The sequence below is a fragment of the Hippoglossus stenolepis genome, chromosome 14 (assembly GCF_022539355.2).
Source record: "Hippoglossus stenolepis isolate QCI-W04-F060 chromosome 14, HSTE1.2, whole genome shotgun sequence".
Classification (NCBI taxonomy): domain Eukaryota; kingdom Metazoa; phylum Chordata; class Actinopteri; order Pleuronectiformes; family Pleuronectidae; genus Hippoglossus; species Hippoglossus stenolepis.
Genome location: NC_061496.1, coordinates 15,193,798 through 15,216,490, shown reverse-complemented (window position 1 = coordinate 15,216,490; position 22,693 = coordinate 15,193,798). Strand labels below are relative to the sequence as shown.

The 22,693-nt window shown below is 42.7% G+C and overlaps 1 protein-coding gene across 1 annotated transcript in view; it reads right to left on the bottom strand.

Moving 5' to 3' along the window:
* The window catches only part of agbl4 (AGBL carboxypeptidase 4), a 268,469-nt gene that overhangs the window by 117,298 nt on the left and 128,478 nt on the right, over positions 1 to 22,693 (bottom strand). The window contains exon 5 of the mRNA XM_035176609.2: positions 12,600 to 12,816. Coding sequence (XP_035032500.1) covers positions 12,600 to 12,816 — 217 coding nt within the window. The remainder of the gene's footprint in view (positions 1 to 12,599; positions 12,817 to 22,693) is intronic.

Genomic DNA, 22,693 nt, shown 5'->3' with positions numbered 1-22,693 from the left:
ATATGTAAGTGTTGCTTACTCATTAAAGCACACACAGACGACTTTTTCATTAGGGAGACAGGTCCTTTCAAATTCTGTGTTCCACAAGAGAATTGAAGACGCAAACTTGAAAAGAGAAGGCACACGTATATGACATGCCTCAAAAGTAGGAGGTAAACAAACGGAAAATGAAGACATTTTTTCTTTGAGACGGCTGTTGATTTTTCTTTCTCCCTTGCTATCAATAGGAACTACTGCACGGAAATGTAGAAATGGATTGATGGGAAGCAGAATACTCATTTCCCGCAAAATGTGTCCACAGCCATCAGATGGCATCAAACAAAGAAACACAAAAAGATGGAGAGAAAGTGAAAAGGAGAGTACAGGAGGGAGAAAAAAAAAGTGGAAAGGAAAATGAGATCCCACATACCCCCTCCATGCCCCTTCGTGCCCCATGGACCCTGCACCCTGCTCTGCTGTGACTCTGATGAAAAGCAGGCCGCAATCCCTTTCAATTTGGCCAGTGTGCCCCAGTCCTGTTAAAGGCAATCGACTGGCTGAACAGAGGCACTATATCACAATATTCAGGTGCAGACGAGTCCGGCAGAAGAGAGAGGAGACACAAGGTGCCTTCGGAGAGAGAGAGAGAGAGAGAGAGAGAGAGAGAGAGAGACAGAGAGAGGGACTCTGGCATCCATCTCTCGCACACTTAGGCTGACGCTCAAGCATGGGGGAGAAACACACTTTCATCCACACACACACACACACAGAGGCTGTGGTTGGGCAGCAGTGGGAGAGCAAGAAAACGAGAGGTGAGAAAGAATAGAAAAGTGGAGGAAAAATGAGACCCGTCACTTCCTTCATTTTTTCTTCTCACTTTGGGTAAAAAAAAAATAAAAGGACAGAATAAAAGAGAAAATGTATTTTGTCCAACTTGGGAGTGGGTTGGTGAAGAAAAGGGAAAAAACAGACCTGCCTGGAATGACAGCAGCGTGTGTGTTTGTGATGGGTAAATGCCTGTGTAGGTGTGGGGAGGTCAGTGGCTTGGCTAGAGCTGTTTGTTATCAGGGGTTTCCAGGCCCCCCGGGCGTGCCGAGCTGCTGGCCTGAGTCAGGGGGCTGAGCCTGAGGGAGGGTGAAGAGTCAAAGCCTTTGCCCAAGGATGGGTGAGAGGCCATTAGACTGGAGAGAGGAGCAAAGGCTTGAAGACGGCTGGGAATACCACATGGAAGATCTGATTAATCCTACAAATATCCAGTTTATTGACATTTCCTGCCTCGAATGTAATTAAACATCTTGTGCCTCGTGCTAGTCTGATTCCCAGAGGAAGGTTATTCACGGAGCCCTTACAGCAAAAGCCCCACCACCCTCTGTTTCACGCCTTTCCCTGGGAACCGAGAACAACAGTTGATCTGCAGATCTGAGATTACCATCAGGTGTGAAAGGTCAGTGATATACGAGGGGGCAAGGCCGCTAAAAGATTGAAAAACTAGCAATGAAACGTTAAAATTAATTCTGAGCAAGACAGGTAGCCAATGCAAATGAGGCGAGAATGAGGGTAATGTGTTCATACTTTCAGGTTTTTGTGAGAACTCTAGTAAGGTATAAATTGCAGGACATCCAGGAGAGGTCTGATGGATTAAAGGACAGATATATCTCTGTTTCGTCTGCATCAAAAAGGAAAGGAAATATTGTGATTACACATAGCATGACCCGGTGGTATATGTATATTGATGCATAAACGAATACAATCAGGAGTTAATACAAGGAGCTTTAGCAGCGAGTCCAAGCTTTTCGAAAAAACAGTAATTGAATATGACAGAGGACATCAGATACTGAGGGACCGGTCACCTGAGGAAGGTGGTTGGCTTGACCGTAAGTGGGCAGGAGCTTGTAAATGACCCGGTATTAGTGGAGAATGTTGTAAACAGTCAAATAGGCTTGATGCCGGCATGCGGCAGAGGACATCAGTGAGTACTGCACATTGAGATTAAGGATCCCACCGTCTCATCCACCTGAAGGGCTGTGCTGTGGGAACACTGAGGAAATGTAGGCTGATAGCACAGACTCAGGTCAAGGATTTATTGCCATATGACGCCTGATCTGCTTCATAGAGAATTCCTATCACACGCAATTGTTGAGTGGTGAGCTCTATAACTGTAGGCAAGGATAAAACTGCAGCAAGTCTGCAATCATAGCATTTAACCATGACCTGTCAGTCATCCTGGGCTCTCGATCCCAGCTTATTTCTAAACATACTGGGTTGGATCAATCCTCTGTATCTGGGATTCAAAAGTAATCTATCCCTGCAGGTATAACAGCCACTGTACAGCCAACATACAAATTAGCTTTATACCTACACATGACTGCATGCACAGACTCCCTTCACTATGACAGAATACATGTATTGAATTTTTATTTTAAGTTATATGTGAATGTTAAAAGTAAATTCATGATTTTATGATTTTATCAATATTAGCAGCAATCTCTTTGTGGCATATAAGGAGTACACAGAACAATACACATCATAAACATCATAAAAACACATTTTATAGGTCTTGTGTTTGCCAAATGCAACAGAGCCTCTCCATCGATTGGCGAGAACAATTAAGTTAGAATCCAGATCCATATTTATCCACACCGAGGAGGTTCTGTTTTCATATGTGTTTGTTTGTTGACGTTTTCCCCAATTTCCCAGGGAATAATTAATGAAAAAGAAATTTCATGATCATATTTGGAGGACTGTGTACAAGTTGATTCGGCTTGATTCAATTTAAGAGGACTGTTTGGCCTTGGCGGAGGTATGCTCTCTGTAGAGCTGACCTTTAGCTTGATTGATCTGCCTTGTGTAACGTTCAATTGGTCATTTATGAAGTGGACATGAAAAATGGTTCAGATGTTACTGTACTGCAGTTTGTATGAAATACAGAGTAAACATTATTTGATTTGATTGTGGCTCGGAGTCTGAGTGATCAGATCTTAAATGTGTCCTCATTGGATTATGGGTGCATTGTCACCTGCCCACTTGTGATCTGACCACCTGAGACAGGACCTCATACTAGTAAAGCCTCATATTGACTTCAGGTGCACTTTGTACTGCATTTCTTCACTCACAAGAACTATGGATTATGTTCCCCATCACTTATACTGGTATTGTTGTAAGAATGGGTCTTTTCACAGCAAACTAATTCAACCAACAAGGCGTTCAATGTACATGTGGGCCTACTGGTATTGTTTCAAGAAAAAACTTCAAAAATATGAAAGAAGAATCCTGTAATTCCAGCTGCGGCACACACAAAACAATACTTGTCAACACGTATACACGTGTGTGCTCTCAAATACACACCTGAAGTGAACAGGCCAAACTTTATTCCTCGCAAGTAACTTTTGACAATTTCTTCCCCACACTCCGGAGTTGTATTCAGACGTGATAGAAGGGAGTGCTGGAGAGCAGTCATGTAGAAAGAGAATGCTGTTACTGGAGTTATTAACAGGCTCCTGTGTTTCCCTCCTCTCAGCTGAGCTATTCAGAGCATAGCGTCCTCATCTGCCATAAACACATGCCGACAAACAGACGCAGCAGACGGACACACAGCACAGCCCCTCTACGCTCTGCGCAGTAATATGTTTTTTGCCCATTTACAACAAATTAAGTTTCCCTCAAAGTGAATTTCAAGCTTGGCTGCCTTTGGAGGGCGAGCAACTCTATTTTCATTAATTTTCATTCTTTTCCCCTGAACAAATGATCTACTGTACAGCTCGCTCTGCGTTACTCTCCTCTCCCTCTTTTTCTTTCTCTTGTTTTCTCTCTCCTTTGCCTTATTTTTCCTGCTTGCTGTTAAATTTGGGCAAGGCAATGGAAAGCAATTACGCTGTCAGAAAGTGTATTCTGATTTATTAAAAGCCTTGAATGCTATCTGTTTTGTTCCCTCTTTGTGTCGCCCTGGGGAACTGAGTCCTGACACCCAAATGAGACAGAGTGAGTGCTCCCCTCTCAGTGCTTCATCCTGAGAGTCATCTAGGAAGCCGGCAGAGTAAATATCCATTGGCAGAGGAGGACAGATAGACGGCTATAGCACATCTGCGAGGATGGGAATAGATTTACTTCTGGAGCCCAGAGGTGGGAGACAGGAAAAGACAAAGAGAGGCAGAAAGAGAGGGAGATGTGTCTGCTCAGTTTGAGATGACATTCTTCTTTCTCTTTAATTTCATAAACCAGGTTGTCCGCTATCCACCCAAGACAAAACTCCAGCTTCACAGCAATGTAGGCCCACTTACATCGACCATTTCAGAGAACTTTCATCGGCTTCATTTCTTATTCATTGAAGGAAAGGTGAGGTGAGCAAAGGAGAGAGACAGGAGACAGAGAGCTAATTATGAATAAGTTCCAATTTCCAAAATAAATATTATCTCTGTCTGGGTAACCCAAAATCTCTTGGGACAACATCATAATAAGGATCAACAAGGGGTCAGTGCTGCGTGACATTGCACCAGCACATTCAGAGAGCTTCACCTGTGATACATTAATTCCTAAAAGTATAAACACACCACTGGCACAGACATCCGATACACACTCCCTCCCTTTCGTAGTACGCTACGCATTAACAACCATGCCTAACGCACCCCCCACCTCCTCCCAATCCTCACAAGCTCTCCCTCATTACCGCGTTCTTGATCGCCAGAGAGATGGGAGAGATGCCGGGTGGGGGATGCGTAATAAAGCATCTAGTATCCTGGGGGAACCATTGGTTGGAGATAAGAGGCATACAGCACTATGACGTAAAGACATAGATCATAAACCTGCTTATCTTCTGCTCCCTCTGGAGCAGCCTTCTTCGTCAACTATCTGGGACAAAGGACAGTCAAGGCTCGACGCTTTTCTCAGATTCCTACATTTGACTACAGATACCGCCATGTTGGTGCGAAGCGTCTGACAGAAAAAGGGTCACTCACTAATGAAGCGAAATAGAAAGCTGCATAAAAACAAGAACTGTTGCCGAGAAACCTGCCATTATACAATGATGACCTTTCCATCTTTGAGGAATTTCCTCAGAGATCTGGCACTGATGTGCTGTAGGCGGTGATTAACATATTATTAGACAATAAAGAATTTAGCTCTTTCATCCAGATACCTGTTGGCTTCTGCCACGGAAAATACAAAACTTACTGAGGCCAACAGGGAACAATTTACGACAAAAGCAAAAAACATGGAAACAAAATGGCAAAGAGGTAATGCAAGGACCCAAAAAGTTCTCAACAAGCAGAAGACAAACACAAAGAGAAACTTCATCAGAACTTAGCTGAGGAAGTAAAAAAAATAAAGTCAAAATTTAATTTCCACTGCCGGATGCATTTAAATGCCTTCACATTTTTTTTTACCTTTTTAAAAATGAATTTTTTCCCCTGTTTGATGTTTAGGCCACAGCTAATGCATTCATGAACAGTCTGCCACTAAAGGAAAAAACCTCTGTTATCTCGAGCTGTTTACCTCTCAGCTTGGGGAAAAGCAGTTTACTTATTCGAGTGGTGCCAGCTTGCTTGACTGGTGAAGTGCTTGTGTCTGTCTTGAATATATGCTAACAAAGCAACAAAAAAAAACATCTATGTTTGGGGAAATATATCGCTAAAATTTCTAATCGTCTCTCTGACTCCTTCTGTCTCATTTGTAAGTGACACTGAGGTGAAAAATACTGACACTGTTATGAATATGTAGTTTTGTGCTTCATACTGTATGATTAAACCTGTCTGTGCTGAGAACAAACCAAAGACTTGAGGCGATGATATAATTTGGAACCAGAGTCAGCACAGAAGCATTTTGAGAATGTAGCCATATTATTGAGGTCCCACTGATACAAGAGCTCGAGCAATCGTGAGTCAGTCTCAGCTGTCAATCATTTTCACACGTCTTTATAACATCAAATAACTAGTTAAAATGAAAAGATAAGCACTTGAACAAACATCAGTATGATAAGAACTACCTAAAATGACAGAAACCATCTAGGAGATAAATTCATTTAAAAATGTTCTTTGATTTTTTTTAGTTTGGTCCATGTCCCATTCGCCAAAATGGTGGAGGAATGTTATGACACAACACTGCAGAAAGCCACCAGGGGGCAATCAAGGGGCCCTGGCTTCACTTTTCGGGAGCCATATTGTTGTCCATCTTAATATACAGTCTATCTACCAAGCTAGTATGGACTTTCCAATCTTTTCTGAAACACATCTATCATGTGGTTTCACTTTGAATGGAGCTGATTGGCTGTTCAGGTGTTGGGCTTTGAAGGAGGCAGTCAGTCATTAGTTCTCTCTTCATTCCAAACCAATCACAGTCAGTGACACTGTCAAGAACTCAACTCTGAGTCCACTTTCAGCCAAAGTTGATAGTAATTAGTAACTGTAATTAAAACTGGCATTTTGTCACAATGGATGCTGTTATTGTATATGAAGACAATGTGTGATGTGCAAAACCCTTTCTTACAAAGGAAAGGAATTAATCATTCAGCTTCACACAAAAGAAAGAAGCTGTTCCTAATGTTAGACAGCTCAGATATTTTTGATTACACATCCATATTTTTTTTTTCTTAGATTAATTCAGATTGCAGTTTGGCTCCTGGACATGCACAAACACAGATGCACATATCTTTCTTGTCCTCGATTGTAACTGCAGTTTTTGTCGCAAGACCTAAGAAACTGTAGAAAGCTCCCATTCAAAATTCTATTCGAAAAATAATTTATATAATAATAATTTTGTTTCCTCTCTACGTGACAAACAACCTTTTTGTGCCTTTAAACCTACTTTTTCCCATTCACTGAAATACACATTTCCATTTCAGTGTTTTACAGTGCTGAATGTCCTTCTGATGTAGAAATCATGAGATCTCTAATTAACACGTGAGAAGTCCACGTTGCCCTAATCTCATCCTGATATGTCCTGTAGCAATGTGCCGGGCCTGTGGTGCGTTTCCGGTGTTTTCTGCGTCTCCATCAGTTTGCGTAGCTTGGCTCCTTCAGTGTGGCTGCTGACCTTCTCCTCTCTCCACGGCTGGAGTGGCTATTGATTGGATCTTGGCACTCAGTGTACAAACACAGAGATAAGGAGAGAGAGAGAGAGAGAGAGAGGCAGCCAGGCAGATATAGCTGCAGTGCCCACTCCACTCCCCTCCTCTTGCTCCAGACAAAAAAAAAAAAACTGTTTTCGAGACTCCACTCCCACCCAGACATGGCACCTGCACACTGATAGCAGACAGGATTAGGTCTAAAATTCAATCCCAGCAGTCTAAGTAATGTTAAGTCACTTCAACACAGTCCAAGTGATCTATCATAATCTTACTTTGACTTGTGAGATTTCAAAAGAAAAAAACAAGTACAGAGAGAATGTGACATCTTTTCACTGTGATGTCGGATGAGTTCCATGCACGCTCTGTCTCAGGCAATCTTAAGGCTGGTCAGTGGCCGGTCCACTCTCCCACCCCCGAGGTCTCTCATTTACACTTTCTTTCCATCTGGTGAACAGGCAGAGGCTGTGCTGTGTCAGAGGTGACTAGTAGTGTCATAGCCCTTCCCTCCCCTCTGGGGCCAGCAGAAGAAAAAAACTCGAACTGCTGTCTCCGCAACTACAGGCAGACACCGCCTACTATAAGAAAAAATAAAAAGGAAGAAAGAAAAGCGCTCTGTCAACAGGAAAGCTGGGCAAATAAGTTGCTTTCAATTCCATATGGCCAGCGGACGCGTGAGGGTCGGGACAGAAATTAGAAATTACTTTCTAAGATGGAAGCAGTTTGCCATCTTTCCAAAGAGGCTGGTTAGCATTGTAGTAGGTCAAACACGTGTTTGTCTCTTTCTCTGCGTCTCTGTGGAAACTGATGCCTCAGGGGGAGAAAGCAACAGAGGTTTGTTCAGATACAGTCTGGACGGCCTACAAAAGGAAATATTCAGACAGACAGGGACCAGAAGAACAGACGCAGGGGCCATGAACCCAGCAGAGCAGGAACAAGAGGAATCCAAATCCTTCTCCTCTGGGGAATAAGAGAAACTCTTCTTTGTCTGTGTGTGTGTGTGTGTGCGTGTGTGTGTGTGTGTGTGTGTGTGTGTGTGTGTGTGTGTGTGTGTGTGTGTGTGTGTGTGTGGTGTGTGTGTGTGTATTCAGTACAAGTATGCGTGACAAGCATCATAGGAAATTATCAAAACGCAGCTTACAGTAGACAATATGTGTTTTATACACATTTTTTGGCATAAAAAAGAGTATAAGCTGTATAGTAGGACATTTTAGGTGGAAGAAGATTTAAATTTAACCTTTAAATTAAACTCTGTTTATGCCTCGAAAAAATCATTGTGTTGTGTTGTGGAGGACATCTGCCTGGAAGAAGGCCAGCTCTAGTAACAACAACCTCACACATCACAAAGGCTTTTTGGAAAGACTGGTCCTGGATTACTTACTGCCTCTCGTCAAGCCTCCAGTTTGCCTACCGACCTGATGTCAGAGTGGACAATGCCTTCACGTACCGTTTACCGTGCCTACACCCACTTGAAGAAGGCCAGGGGGGGCAGTCTCTTCTCTGACTTCTACAGTTGCTATAACACCCATTCACTCTGCCCTGCTGGGGAAGAGGATGACTGTCATGCAGATTGATGATCCTCTCGTGTCCAGAACTACCTCACCAGACGTCCTCAGTATGTGCACTTTCAGAACTGAAAGTCAGACACAGCGGTGAACTCCACAGGGGACTGTCCTGTCCCCTTTTCACTTCACCCTGTAAACCTCGGACAGGTACAATACGAAGACCCGCCACCGGCAGACGTTCTCCAATTACTCTGCAGTAGTTAAATAGATCAGTGGACTGGTGTGAGGACAACAACCTGTAGCTTCATGTCAGCAATACAAATGATGGTTGAGGACTTCAGGAGATCCAGGACTCCTGATACTGCTGGTTCCATTATGGGGAGAGATGTCGGAGAGGATTTCAGAGAGGCAAATATATTGTTACTGCATGTTTGTAATGTTTCTATTTTTGCATTAACCTCATACATAAATTATTCTTTTTGCAAATTTTCATTTGTAAATGTTTCTATTCACTTACTGCATGATGAGAAATTGTAACAGCAATTTTCCTGAAGATATCAATAGTTTTATTGATTTAAATTCTGTAAAACTCTTTGAAGCCACACGTTTGAACCTATTCTGTGTCAACATCTGTTCATCAATTGTTATCAGATCACGGGACTATCGTACAATGAGCTTTTATATAATGTATAATTTATCAAGGTTGTGTGAATACTGACTTGTCTACAGACCACAGCACACCTAAAGCAGTGCTACCAAGGCCAAAGTTCCCCTTGGTTGTGAGAATATATTTGAAAAGGTTAGGAGAGGATACAGTACTGAGTTGAAGGGGCGGGTGCAGTCAAGGTGCAACAAAACGCCTGGTCTGCTTCGGACTTCAACCTTAACATTGTAACAACAAAGGTTGTTGCTTGAGGACCTCAGATGTAAAGCTTTATAAAGGGACAGCAATTCAGTGATATAGTTGTGGGCCAGGCCATCAAGTGTGTTGAGTAAATCTTAGAAATCTGTAATAAACCAATGTAAAGACTTTAAAAGAGCAACATGATCCCTTTGCTTGTTGTGTTTTAGTTCTGTGAATTGTTTCTGTGACTCATGTCAGTCGTGAGACCAAGACTGTAATCTACACATGAGGAAATGAAACCGTGCACAGTGGATAGAGTCTCCGGAGCTCAGAAATGAACAGATTTTGTCAGTGTTCCTTAGATGATAGAAACAAGATTGGACGCCCTTGTGCATTTGCAATTCAAAATGAACACAGCCAGACTTTTGACAAAAGGCTCCTTAATGTTAAAAACAGGACCAAGAGGACTGTTAATGTGTGTGCACAGGTTGTATGGGCCAATGGTAAGAATTATACACTTGAATAAAGTCAGAATTTAACGTGAGGTTTTAGAGTCAGTTGGTCTTTTAGGGTGGAAACACTGTTGGGTCTTTAGGTTTTGTATGTAGCTGTGAATCATTGGGAGCAATCATTCTCTCTCTTTCCTTTTGTTCCCAGAAATGTTCGATGTCATCATGCTCAGTGATGAGAAATAAAAAAACGTGATAGGTAGAATCAGGTGGTACCGTAAAATTTTATGTTGATGGGAAAGTTAATTCCCTGAAGAGGTGAAATTGACTCTTATTCTAAAGTATCGACTGGAAGAAGAAAAATAGAAGTAAAGCGAAGAATAGGTGAAAGATTATATTGAAATACTCTGGAATGCCATTTAATTCATCCCATACTGTTACATCTCTCTTCCTGTCTCTGTCCTTCTGTCCACCCCTCTCCATTAAACAGACAGCAGCTCAATTGAAGGGACTTCTGTTTCAATGTAAATTAGACTGTGAATTAAAGTCAATTCATGCTCTGCTTTAGTGAATCTAAGTAAGACAATAACAATTCCTGGCTTAAACATAAGTAAACATCACCTCACTCATCAAGATACAGAGAGCTGGAGGTAAACATAGAAACCAGCCAACGCTATTTACAGTATCATGTAGGCTGAAGAGCAGAGACTGTGTTAAGAGGAATACGTTACAGAAAACAAATTAGTCAGCAAGATAGAAGAATCCCTGTGCAAATAGCCGCGGCTGTTATATCCATCCTCATGAGATAACTGTTCCCATTAGAAGGTTAAAGTTATTGTAGTGTTGCTGCACAGGCTCAGCTTCAGAAATGGCAGCAATTGGTCCTCAAACCTTGATGCAGACAGAAAGCTCTCCTCATCCCTTCCCCTCTGACCTGCGTGGATGAGTGTGTGTGTGGGGTGGTGCACATGTGCATGAGATATAGGGGGGAGGGTAACGGCAAGAGAAGGAGCAGACAGAGAAAGAGATATGAGAGGGTGGGGCTGGGCTGTCTGCCACCCAGGCCCAGAGAACATAAAGAGAAAAATACGGCCATAAAAGCTCTCTATGACTATGAATACTAATACTGACTCCTGTGAGCCGAACCAACCAAGTCTGTTCCCTCTGCGTTCCTCTCTGACTCGCTCAGAGAAACGACGTGATTCGAAATAAGGTGAAAATAGCGCTCTGCATAGGCACCATTGTATGGCTTAGCACATTTACACCATGTTTTACACAATATAACAGCAGAACAGACAGATAGAGAGGAAATATCAGCAACGCTGGGACATATACTGACCCTTTGCTTGTTGGTCTTTGAATAGGTCAGTTTTTATTTTTATAGCTATGTTTTGTTGTTTTCTACACTGATTTTATTTTTATCTTGTTATTAATTTAGCTGTTTAATGACAACAGGTTGTATATGTATTTGAATTAATAACAAATATCTAAACTTATCTTAGTAAACATGCTGTTAATAGAAATACAAGTATTAACAATTTATGAAACCATGATGTTAAGTACAAATCCACTGTATTTGCCGCATGAATGCCTGATGTTGCTCAAAGCATGAAAAGGCCAAGTATCGATCTCTTTTTTTCCCCATTTCAAAACAACACAGTGTGACAAATCTTCTCAGCTTTGTGGTTGGCTGCTCTGTAAACGGATACTGTAAACCAGTTACTCTCCTTCTGTTGAATCCCTCACAGAGTAGCTACTCAAGAAGTGTGTGCAGGCCAAGTGGTTGATGCAACATTTTCATTAGTATATTTCTTACGATTAATAAAAAACATTTGCTGTTCCAGCCACAGGGGTCAAATCTCAGATCTTGAGGATAACAGAAAAATTATGTTTGCATTCTCCTTTAAAATATTTAACTTTAACATTTAATCATTAGTAAAGAACCTGGTCTTGATATTTGATCAGTATTAAAAGCTTAAACAGTTAATATTGTCATTATTTGTTTGTAAACACATCAGTTTTATTCTTTCTTTTCCCCCTGTATCATCAGCTGTTTCCATGCTGTGGTTTCTACATTTCTTAAGTCCTTTCTGTATTTTTTTGGTCAGGTCCTCCCTGCAAATACCTGTACTTTCATGGTTCCCCCCTCGCAGCAAGCTTTCCCTGACAAATGTTGGAGGACAGAAGAAAAAGTGGTAATCTCTCAAGCATTTCTAATGAGTTTTTCTCCGACAATTATTTGATAAGAGCAGACAAGACTAGAGGCAGCGTGTATGATACACTAGCTCCAACTGCCGAGGTGAGAGCTCTGCTGATTACACACAGTGCCATTTACACATAGAGACACACACATGTGCGTACGCACAGGTATGTACGCACATACCGACACATACACACAAGCATGCACACACCCAGAGGCCTATATGGTCCGTCATCTCAAAGTGCAACACTCCTAATAATAACACGAGAGGCTGAAGTAATGACTGGCAGGCACACCTGAGTTACCAATCTAGGTTTCCTTATTCGGAACACACACACACACACACACACACACACACACACACACACACACACACACACACACACACACACACACACACACACACACACACACACACACACACACACACACACACACACACACACACACACACACACACACACACCCTCTACTCCTTACAACCCCTGATCCTCACAACAGTTCAACTCCTCTGCTCCAGCCACAACCACACACACACTGCCCTACTTTCAACACTCCGACTACTTACCACACTGAGTCCCAGCTGCTCCCTCTGCAGGTAGGGCAGGTTCCTGCGTTCCAGGCTGGCCAGGTAGTGCTGCAGTCTGGAGTAGGTGTAGGGGTAGCAGTAAGCAAACTGGTAAACATCGTCCTCTCTGTCGAAGCAGAAGGCGAAGGACATGACGTAGTTGCGCCGGTGGTCGGGGCAGCGGTAGTAGTACACGTTTTTGGCGGGGAGCCTCTGCCTGCAACAGCAAAGCACAAACACATTATCGAGACATTACAGAGGTCAGCGACAGGACGGATCTTTTAATGAACAGTGCACTGCAATTTCGCAGGAGGAGAAAAGTGCAGAAGCATAAACACATGGGTTATACAGAGAAATGAAAAACTATTCAAATAATTCTCATTTACTTTTGTTTGTCTTCTTCCAGGGAGGAAAAAAAAAGGAGAAGGGATGTCACTTGGTAAACATCAGCTATTTTATATAGTATAATTTGTATTTACCTTCACCTTCCCAAACTCAACAAATCTCTAATAAAGTATCAAAACTCTTGAGATAGATTTGATTTAATCCAAACTATTTTTGATCATTAATCACAACCTTACATTTTTCATAAAAACACCACAGTTGCCATTTATTATTTCAAGCAAACCCAAGCTGCACAAACATAACAATTAACATTACAAATAGATTTATAATAAAAAGGATGTGAGCAGCAAAACAATGTAGATTAAATTCCAAAGAGTGAAAAATGATCAAGTAATGTGATAAATTCAAAGGCAAATTAACTTAATTACTTGATTTTTCCAAACATCTCTTCCAGAATTGCTGTGTATCCTTAAAGTCTGTGATTGTAAATTAGCAATGTGGCCAATTGGTGTGTGTGTGTGTGTGTGTTTGTGTGTGTGTTTAATGGCACTACTTTCTAAATGACCAAATTAGATTTTAATCATGGCAGCTATGACACTATGGTAATATATGAGATATTCTGCATAATGTTGTCTGAATCGCCGTCTGAGTGAAAAGCAGAAAATGGGATTGCAAATAGTTTATGGGCTTAGAACATGACTTTCAAGTTTTTTATTCATTATAACTCAACTTGTAGGGTGTGAGCGATTTTCGAAAATTAATATGGTGTTTGTAATGCGTTGCATGCTTAGTGCTTTGTCTTCCATGTCGTCATGTGTGCTATCTGTGAACTGAATTGTGCATTGCATGTTGTGTGTTGTATGCTGGGTCCGGGGCTAAATAAAGCTGGCATGAACGATCACTGGGGTGCAGGACAGTGGGAGTGTGGGAGTGCATGTTTTCCTTTCACACTCTCGATCTGTCTGTCTCCCTCTTCCTCTCTTTCCTCGTTTAGCCCTCATCCACTGAGACATGCTGACAAGGATGTTGCATGCATGCGAGTGACTGCCTCATTTCCCTCTTCCTATTTCTCCCCTTTTCCTCTTTCCTGTTTTCCTCCAAATCTCCCGTCTTGTCCTGTCACTCACCGACTCCACCTTGACAGTTTACGTGAAGCCGACCGAGCATCGGGGAACAACAGTGCTGCCGGAGCAACTCTGGCAGCGGAGAGTGAGGATAAAAGCAGGAAGAAGATGAGGACGATGAGTGATTGGTGGGTTTGGGGTGTTGGGAGCAGGGAGAAAGGTGGAATAAGGAGATAAGGGGAAGATGAGAGAGCAGAGCAATGGCAGATCTGGGCCCGATACGGAATATATATGGGAAGTGGTAGCGGCTAGCAGCGTAGCGGCTGTGTGATGGCGGTGCTGGCTACTGAGCTAGCGTCTCTGGCAACATATCAGATGAAGATGCTATCAGACCTGTGATAGGAACAGCACCTGATAATCAACAAACAGGACAGACTGCTTTACGCTAACTCAGACAGAGTGAACTTCTTTCCCTGACTCACCCCTAAAAAGGGAGGACAGGGAGGAGACACAGGGGTTTTATGTGTTTGCTCAGACAACTAATACATCAGGTTGGGCTACAGACCTGCATAGAGATGCACAGAGAACACACCTGCGCACATCTTCAAACACCTGAAGGCGTCCCTGCAGGTATACAGAGGAAAACAAAAAAGCTAAATCACACGGCCACTCTCAGACAGAGGGGGAGAGGAGAAGAAAGGCAGGGCTGATTATTCCTTCAGAGGAGGAGAAAGGAGAATGTATCTGCATGTGGCTATCTCAGCAGAATACTAATGCAGGCGGTGGCGAGCTACCACACCCTGCCTTCCCACTGGACCAAGCTTAGCAGCCCAGTCTTAGATGGACAAAGGAGGAGAGGAGAAGGTTAATCTTGGGGGGAAAATGACACGGAAAGTAAATTCTTCTATTTTTGATCTAGCATGAATATTATTCCTGAGACCACATGAAGTGTAAAGTAGCGGATAGTGTAAATAAAAACTGACCGGCAAGGACAAAACACGCCTCCACATGACACAGTTGCATACGCATATACATACTCCCCACTGCACACACCCACACACACACACACACACGCCCTGGTGGTGCCAGACCTCTGAGGTGCAGGTTAATTAAAATAAGATGACACCTCACCTCTTTACATATTTGGCTTAGTGCGTCCACACAATCCCACTGATCTCCGTTTCTCTTTTTCTCAGCTGCGTGACCTTGCCGCAGACTGGAAAAGTCCTGGCCATTGATTTTAATTACTGCTGCATGTCCCATCACAGCGTTGTAGTTATAGGCCAGAGAAAATAGCTCTGTGACTTTCTTACGGAAAGAGAGTGCCTGCAAGGCCCAGACTAGGAGCGACGGAAGGGGCTGTCACTGCTTTAGGTACCACAGTCACGCACACAAATATATAAAAAAAGGACAAAATCTTCAGGACGTGCACACTAATGCGCACAGTCCCTTTGGTTTTTATCTAAGCGGTGGCTGCTCCTGCTCGGCAGCTGGCAATTTGTTTTATCTAAATGGTACCTCCCTGTGCTTCTCCCCTGCCCATCTCTTGACGTGGTACAGTGCCGTCGCTCCCAAACAGAATTATCACTGCATGGGATGAGGAAAAAATGGAGACGCTTCCCCCCAGATGATAACGCACTCACACGTGGTTTTACAATTCGGTGATTACAGAGACACAGAAAGACAAACACACACATACACAAACAGGAATATGCAAAGAGTCGCAGGCTGAAACAACATGACAATTTCAAACCCTGTGTGAGCTACATCAAGGTCATTCCATTGACACTGAGCATCGGGACAAGTGAACTTCCAGTGTCTCATTGCAGCCTTACAGAATGAGGAGAAAGAATCCAAACAGAGGAACTGAAACACTGGACAAAGACAGAAAGCAGCTGACAAATAGAAAAAGAGACATGTGAAGAGACAAAGTCAAAGGGACAAAACAGGGATAAGTGGAGAATGACAGGGGAGAAGGTTTCATGGTGAGCTAGCAGGCGGCCTTTAGCGAGGTGTCACTGCGTGCCTGGTCTTTTCTACATCTGAACCATCGGTAGCGACTAACTCCCGCTCTGATTTTGACGGCGCTGGTGTCTCTCTGACATCCCGAGATGAAGGCCTGTAAATTGGAGGCTTTCATACAAGCGACATCTTGTCTATATTTTCAATTCAATCAAGCGTAGAGGACACGCCACTCACTGCTGCTCTGAGCTCTGCCAAAGGCAAAAAAAACCGTACAGGATGAAAGTCACAAAGCATGTGCGCACACACGAGAATGGTGGGATCTGAGTATTCGGACCTGACACACACACACAGACACACACACAGACACAGACACACACACACACACACACACACACACACACACACACACACACACACACACACTGATCCACTCCCTTTATTCCCTGTGTTGTCTCAGCTTTCAAACGTTCATCTTGCCAACTGTTACGACTGGTAAATGTCTTGCAATATTCCCATATAGCTGTCAGGCTCCACAGCTCCCGACCAGCTCATTTAAGGCCAAGTTGGTGCGTTTGGCATATATCATTTGACATTGAATGACATGTTTCTGTACCCCCTCTGTGTTACTACGCCAATAATTGAACAGGCAATATTTCTTGGCACTCTAAAATGATGCCAGATGTTACATAGGCTCGTTGTTTTTTAAAACACGGCCCCGTGTTCTTGCTCTGCATACCAAGTCAAGCAGAAAACCGCCTCGGAGTCATCTGAGGAGCATCAACCGTGTGGCTGCGTATATTCGGGTGCAAAGAGGTGAGCATATGTGCAGGTGTGCGAACATGACAGCAAATACTTCTTCAGGCATTTATCTTTTTTAAATGCAAATCTAATTGCAACAAAGCTTTCTTCAGACACTGTTACTAGGCAACCTGTGCTTGCTTAGTAATACGGTCGGCCTGCTGTATATTATATGTGGTGGTTTATTTATTAGACTGCAGCTTCACGAGAACATGTCTCAGTTTGGGACTATATTACAGGACCAGTGAAGACGGAGAATCCCATGTGGAGTACAGCAGGAAGTCGTAGACAGAGTGCGATGTGGCTCACAAGTGTGGCAGCGCTGAGGAGACACTTAGTTTATCACCATTTTCCGAGGTACACCCTAACTTTCTGCAGCAGTGTGTGAGTGCAGGCGTAAAGTGGAGAAGAAGCACATTACGACCGGGGGCTGATGATGTGAAATAGCTGGGATTAATGCCGCCGGTGGAGTCCACTTGCTAACAGCGGAAAGGTTTTCGCAGGAGGCAATAACGCTCGTGAATTATGGGACTTTCCTGTAACGAGATAGCTGAGACGCGCACACCTGTGGAGACAACGGGTGGTTAGCGCCGCTTCTCAGGTCAACAACAGAAATCTGATGAGGCTGAAACATGATGGCGTCGGGCACTCTCCCCTAATGGCTGCATCTAAACACCCAGAAGCTTCACTTCCATCAGACGGCCCTTTTAACCGCTTCCTGTGAGAGCCCGTCATCAAAGCGGGTACCTCTCCAGTTAAGATCCGATTTTTTTTTTCACATATTTTACAGGCAGATTCAATTAGATAATTTGTTGCAGGATTGGCAGCCTTTACACGGCAATGAATTTTCCAAGGTGAGTTTGCCAAAGCAAGTCAGTCAGTATCACATCCCATCCACAGTGCTTCACCTGAGTTCAGATTATGCAGCGGGCGTAAAATGTGAAGTTATTTCCATAAAATTCTGAAAGCAGTCATAAATCTTGGGAGTCTCATCTAAATAAAACATGTTTGCTGTTTACAGAAGTAACCTGGTTTGTTCTGCTGATGTGTTTAATACAGAGGGAGTGGTCCAGTGTGTGGTTACACGTCTGTTTGGCTGCGAGTTCTGTCCTTGAGTGTAAATCTGCATCTCTTCTAGTCATTCATCTCTTTTTCATGTCACCCTCTTCCCAGATCTTATTTCACACCTCAGTCTTATTTACTGTTCAGTTAAAAACAAAGTTCTCCTGTTGTTGGTGTGAGAGTAAAAACTACATTCTTCTCATTTGAATGTCTGCGATGTAAATACGGTTAGTTTACTTTACTCCACCTCTAACTCAAACTCCTAATCTGCTCCATTTACAGTCTGAGAGGAATGCGTGAGATGTACAGCGCTCATACATTCACATGGGATGCTTTTATCACCCCTGAGGTGGCACACATGTGGAATAAATACATGAGGATTTGCAGCAGCTGCTCTAACTCAAGGACCATGAGATAGTGGCAATGGGGAAAATGTATTAAACATATAAAATAAGTATTTACTTCAACTCTTGTATTATTTTTATGTGAATTGTGTCATCATTAAATCTCTGCTGCAGTTGTTTGTCATTTAAAGACGTCTGACTGATTATTTCGAGAGAAATCTCAGTGTGTTTAAATCTCCAGTAAACGGAATAATTCTTCATGATGTAGTAAAATGTATTTTTAATAAAGAGTGACATTACTGTGACAGGGCCTGGTTGGACCAGTAGAGGGCCACACCTTTGAGTGAGTGCTGACCTGAAAAGATGGAAAAGCAATTCACGGAGAAAAGTCTGTGTATTTATAATACTTTACCTTGCCCATAACCTACAATAACTACAGAAACTCTAATATGAAAAACAGTCCCATAGTCACCTCATGATTGAAAGTTAAATTAATGCTCTAAATTCGATGTGAAAAACGATATGTGTGTAGACCGGAGTTTAAAGTCACCTCTCATATAATCCTTGTCATGATCACCCTCACAAAAACAGTTCACTGGACTGTGCTGTCAGCTTTTCCAAATCAATCCTCAACTGCACTAATAAAGTAAAACCTTCTCTCATATATATATATCCCAGAGGGGTCTCGACTAGATTGAGCACGCTGGGTCTGCTGGTAGCTCGCTCCCCTGCGTCTTGTGGGGCAGCAGGGCAATTAGCAGAAAGCAGATGATCAGTGTGCCCTCGCCACTGTGGCGCCACTGGTCCCCTATGGGGCAACAGGGCAGGTGCCCATTTGTCTGGAATAATGGGGGCACATAGGAAATACACACAGGCAACCATAACAAAAAAAAAAAGAAAATCTAACACACACACACACACACACACACAGAGTAATAAAATGATGATGTCAGCGTTAAACCCGGGTGAGCAGCGGTGGTGTGTAAGCTGGTGGGAGTGAGTGGGAGGAGAGGAGTGGGCTCTCTCTGTGTGTGTGTGTGTGTGTGTGTGTGTGTGTGTGTGTGTGTGTGTGTGTGTGTGTGTGTGTGTGTGTGTGTGTGTGTGCGTGTGTGTGGCTGGGTGGGTGCTGGGTGGGTGGTGTGTGTGTGTGTATGTGCGTGTGTTTGAAAGAGAAGAGAGGGAATGGCCATCTATTATTGTGTGATGCAGCATTTCCCAGACTGCAACATTATACTACCATCACATGATCAGTGTGTGTGTGTGTGTGTGTGTGTGTGTGTGTGTGTGTGTGTGTGTGTGTGTAAAGTGTGAACTTAATAGACAGACTGGAGCCAGACTAAGTCGTAATAATAATATTCCCACAGTCCATACACATGCAAAAACACAATAGATAGACACACACACACACTAAGTACCGACATATAAGATGTGCATATACCAGTGTATTGATCATAGGATCATACAGAAGATGCTACTCTATTTGCACTTGGCAGTCCAATAGTGACGTATGCACAATAGCACAGCCAGTGACCAATTCTGACATTGACTCTTCTTTCTTCCATCATCTTACTCTTTGATTTTTCTTTACGTTTCATTCTTTAAGACGTTATTCCAATCTGTTGAATGAGCAAACTCGAAGTGTATTTCAAGTTCAGTTTTTGTTTCAAACTGAAATAAAATACTGTATATCCATCAGTTATTGTTGTCTGGCTGTATTTCATTTGTTTTAGTAAATAGTCATGACTGAAACTTTAGGTGAATGTGAGAATATCTGCTGATCTCACTGTGTCTGACTCTTACATGAGTCAAGTGTGTGTGTGTGTGTCAGAGAGAGAGAGAGAGAGTGTGTGTGTGTGTCTGTGTCTGCGTGTGTGTAATAAGGTCACACAGAGTGATGAGATCATTCTCTCTTGAAACGTACTCAGTGGAAGGCAATGCAACACACATGACACATTCTGAAATCACTTATTAAATTCCACACAGAGATGAGCTCACCGTCTGTCGTCCATTACACTGATCAGAAGGACTTTTTGTTGCGGAAGAAAAAACCAACAGGTTGAATAATGCAGTGCAAAATTACTTTTGTATTATTTAATTTAAACTTTAGTCAAAAATGTGATTATATTCACATTTTGTATTGTCATGTTAAAATGATGCAATGTATTTTAAACTGAACTGTTTTAATGTCAACTCTGTTTATGTTTGTTAGACATCTGATGATTTGCTGTTTCCAAGACTATAACCAGGGGTTCCTACCTTTTATTAATGTTAAGAAACTGTAAAGAAATCCTCATACCACATTCTGAACAGACAGATCATTGTCATTCCCCTACTCTCAAACCATATTTCTATTTTCTTCTCTGTGAAATAAAGGCAAAATACCACAAATATACTTTAAAAGTGGGTGAGTAGCAGGAAATCAAGTGAAGCAAACAAATACTCTGAGGCTGTAGAGGTTCTGAACTCATTCAGTGACCACATGATGTGGGGTATTCACAAGGTCACCTCTCCTGAAGTCAATCTACAGTATATGCAAAAAGGTCTTTGTCATTATTGATGATGAATCTGCATCAGACTGTAAGAAGTCATTTTATACATCTAATCTTACTGCACTACAGCTACTGGTAATATTGCATTGTATTATAAATGCATTGTAATGAATTCACTGTATTTCCTCCACACTTACACTGGAGATAGTCAATCTCGTAGAAGATGTCCTCCAATATTATGGTGGCTTAAATAATCAAATATTTTTTGGGTGATTTCTAGAAGTGGGAAATTGATTCATAGAAGAATCGAAAATCTTAACTTAATTAATTTATGAATCTAAATTATACATTTTTGCACACTATTAATAATGTAACAGAATATGTATAACTTAACTGTAGGAGCAGAGTACAAATACAAATACTTGTACAAATACTAGTAATTTTGTAGTTCTTCCTCAAAGATGGAAAAGGTTTGGATACATTTTGCATTTCATAGTGTAAAATTAGCTTTTCGAAATGAAAGAAGGCAATTTTTACATAAATGATCACCTGAAGTATTGGTTTCTTCTTCTTCCTGTTGAGAAATATTTGGTAAAAATCATTTTTGGTCAATGTCCTGACATGAGAGGTACATTTGAGGACACAGTAGAGATGATCACCAGTTGCTGGTGGCATGATCAGCACTCTCACCCTATGTTGTGTCTGTCAGAGGATCAGTGCAATTGAACTAAAATCTCTATCTGTTCCTGTGCCCCCCCTCCTTCCATCCTGCCTCTGCCTCCCTCTCCGTCCTCCCTGAGGGCTTTGCTGGCCTTGGCACAAAGATGCCAGCTTGTCTGCCCACATTTCCCCTGGTACGAAGGTGGCAGCTGGGGGCCTGGCTGCCCTGTCTGCCTCCCTACTCCCCAGTATATCACACACACACACAAACACACATAGACACACACACACTGAATACACTCCACGTCTGCAGCCCGCAGCCAGACGGGTGTCACCATGTGTGTGCCAGGGATAACAGCACCCACAGGAGGGTAGGGCTGAAGGGAGGGAGGAGCAGAGGGTGAGGTGGAAGGAGGGAGCGGGGTGGCTGGATGGGCGCTAGGTCTCTCAGACAGCCAGATGCTGCCAATTAACTTCTCCGGCCGCCACAGGGCTGTAGGGGAGTCTAGCACCTGTACCAGCCAACTCCCCCACCCACCCCAAACACACACACACACACACACACACACACACACACACACACACACACACACACACACACACACACACACACACACTTTTTGTTGCACCACTGTGTGTGGCTTGTGTGGTAGTTGAGAGCCACATGTCGCCTCAGAGCTTTGGAGACAAATCCCACACGGGACACACACACACAAAACGTTATTACTGTATCAGCACTGCCTAAATAATCTTCTCTTCCTCTTCTTTTCTTTTCTTTTCTTTTCTTTTCTTTTCTCTTCTCATCTCTTTTCTTCTCAACAAGTGTGCAGAGGCACACGTCCATGCACAGTGTCTGCAAACACAGAGACAGCTGTGCACAACTGACTGTGACCTCCTCGCTGGGAATATGACCCATGGATAAAAGCCTTTCTCCTCTCACTGTTTTTCACTCACTCGCTATATATGTGTTTGTGTGTGTGTGTGTGTGTGTGTGTACATAGAGTGTGTGTGTTTGTCCGTGTGTGTGAATGCTGTCAGGCTGTGTTGGTGATTATACTAGACAGAAGGAATTACAGGCTATTACAGAAGAGAGCCTGTGGCTGCAGCAGCCAGAGCCGTACTGCCCTTAAAGGCTTAGGGCTCTCAAAAAGCCAGCCTATTATTTCCACCACAGCACACAGCTGCTTGCTTGAACGTCAAAGATATAAATATAGAAAACAGCCATGAATCTAGGCTGTGATATAGTACTTGTAGTTCATAGTATCATTTGAAAGAAAACCCTTTTGGAAGAAAAATAAATATGTATACTATCCTGTATTTGCCTGCAGGATAGTTGACCATCATTCACACTGGACAAATTACTTTTA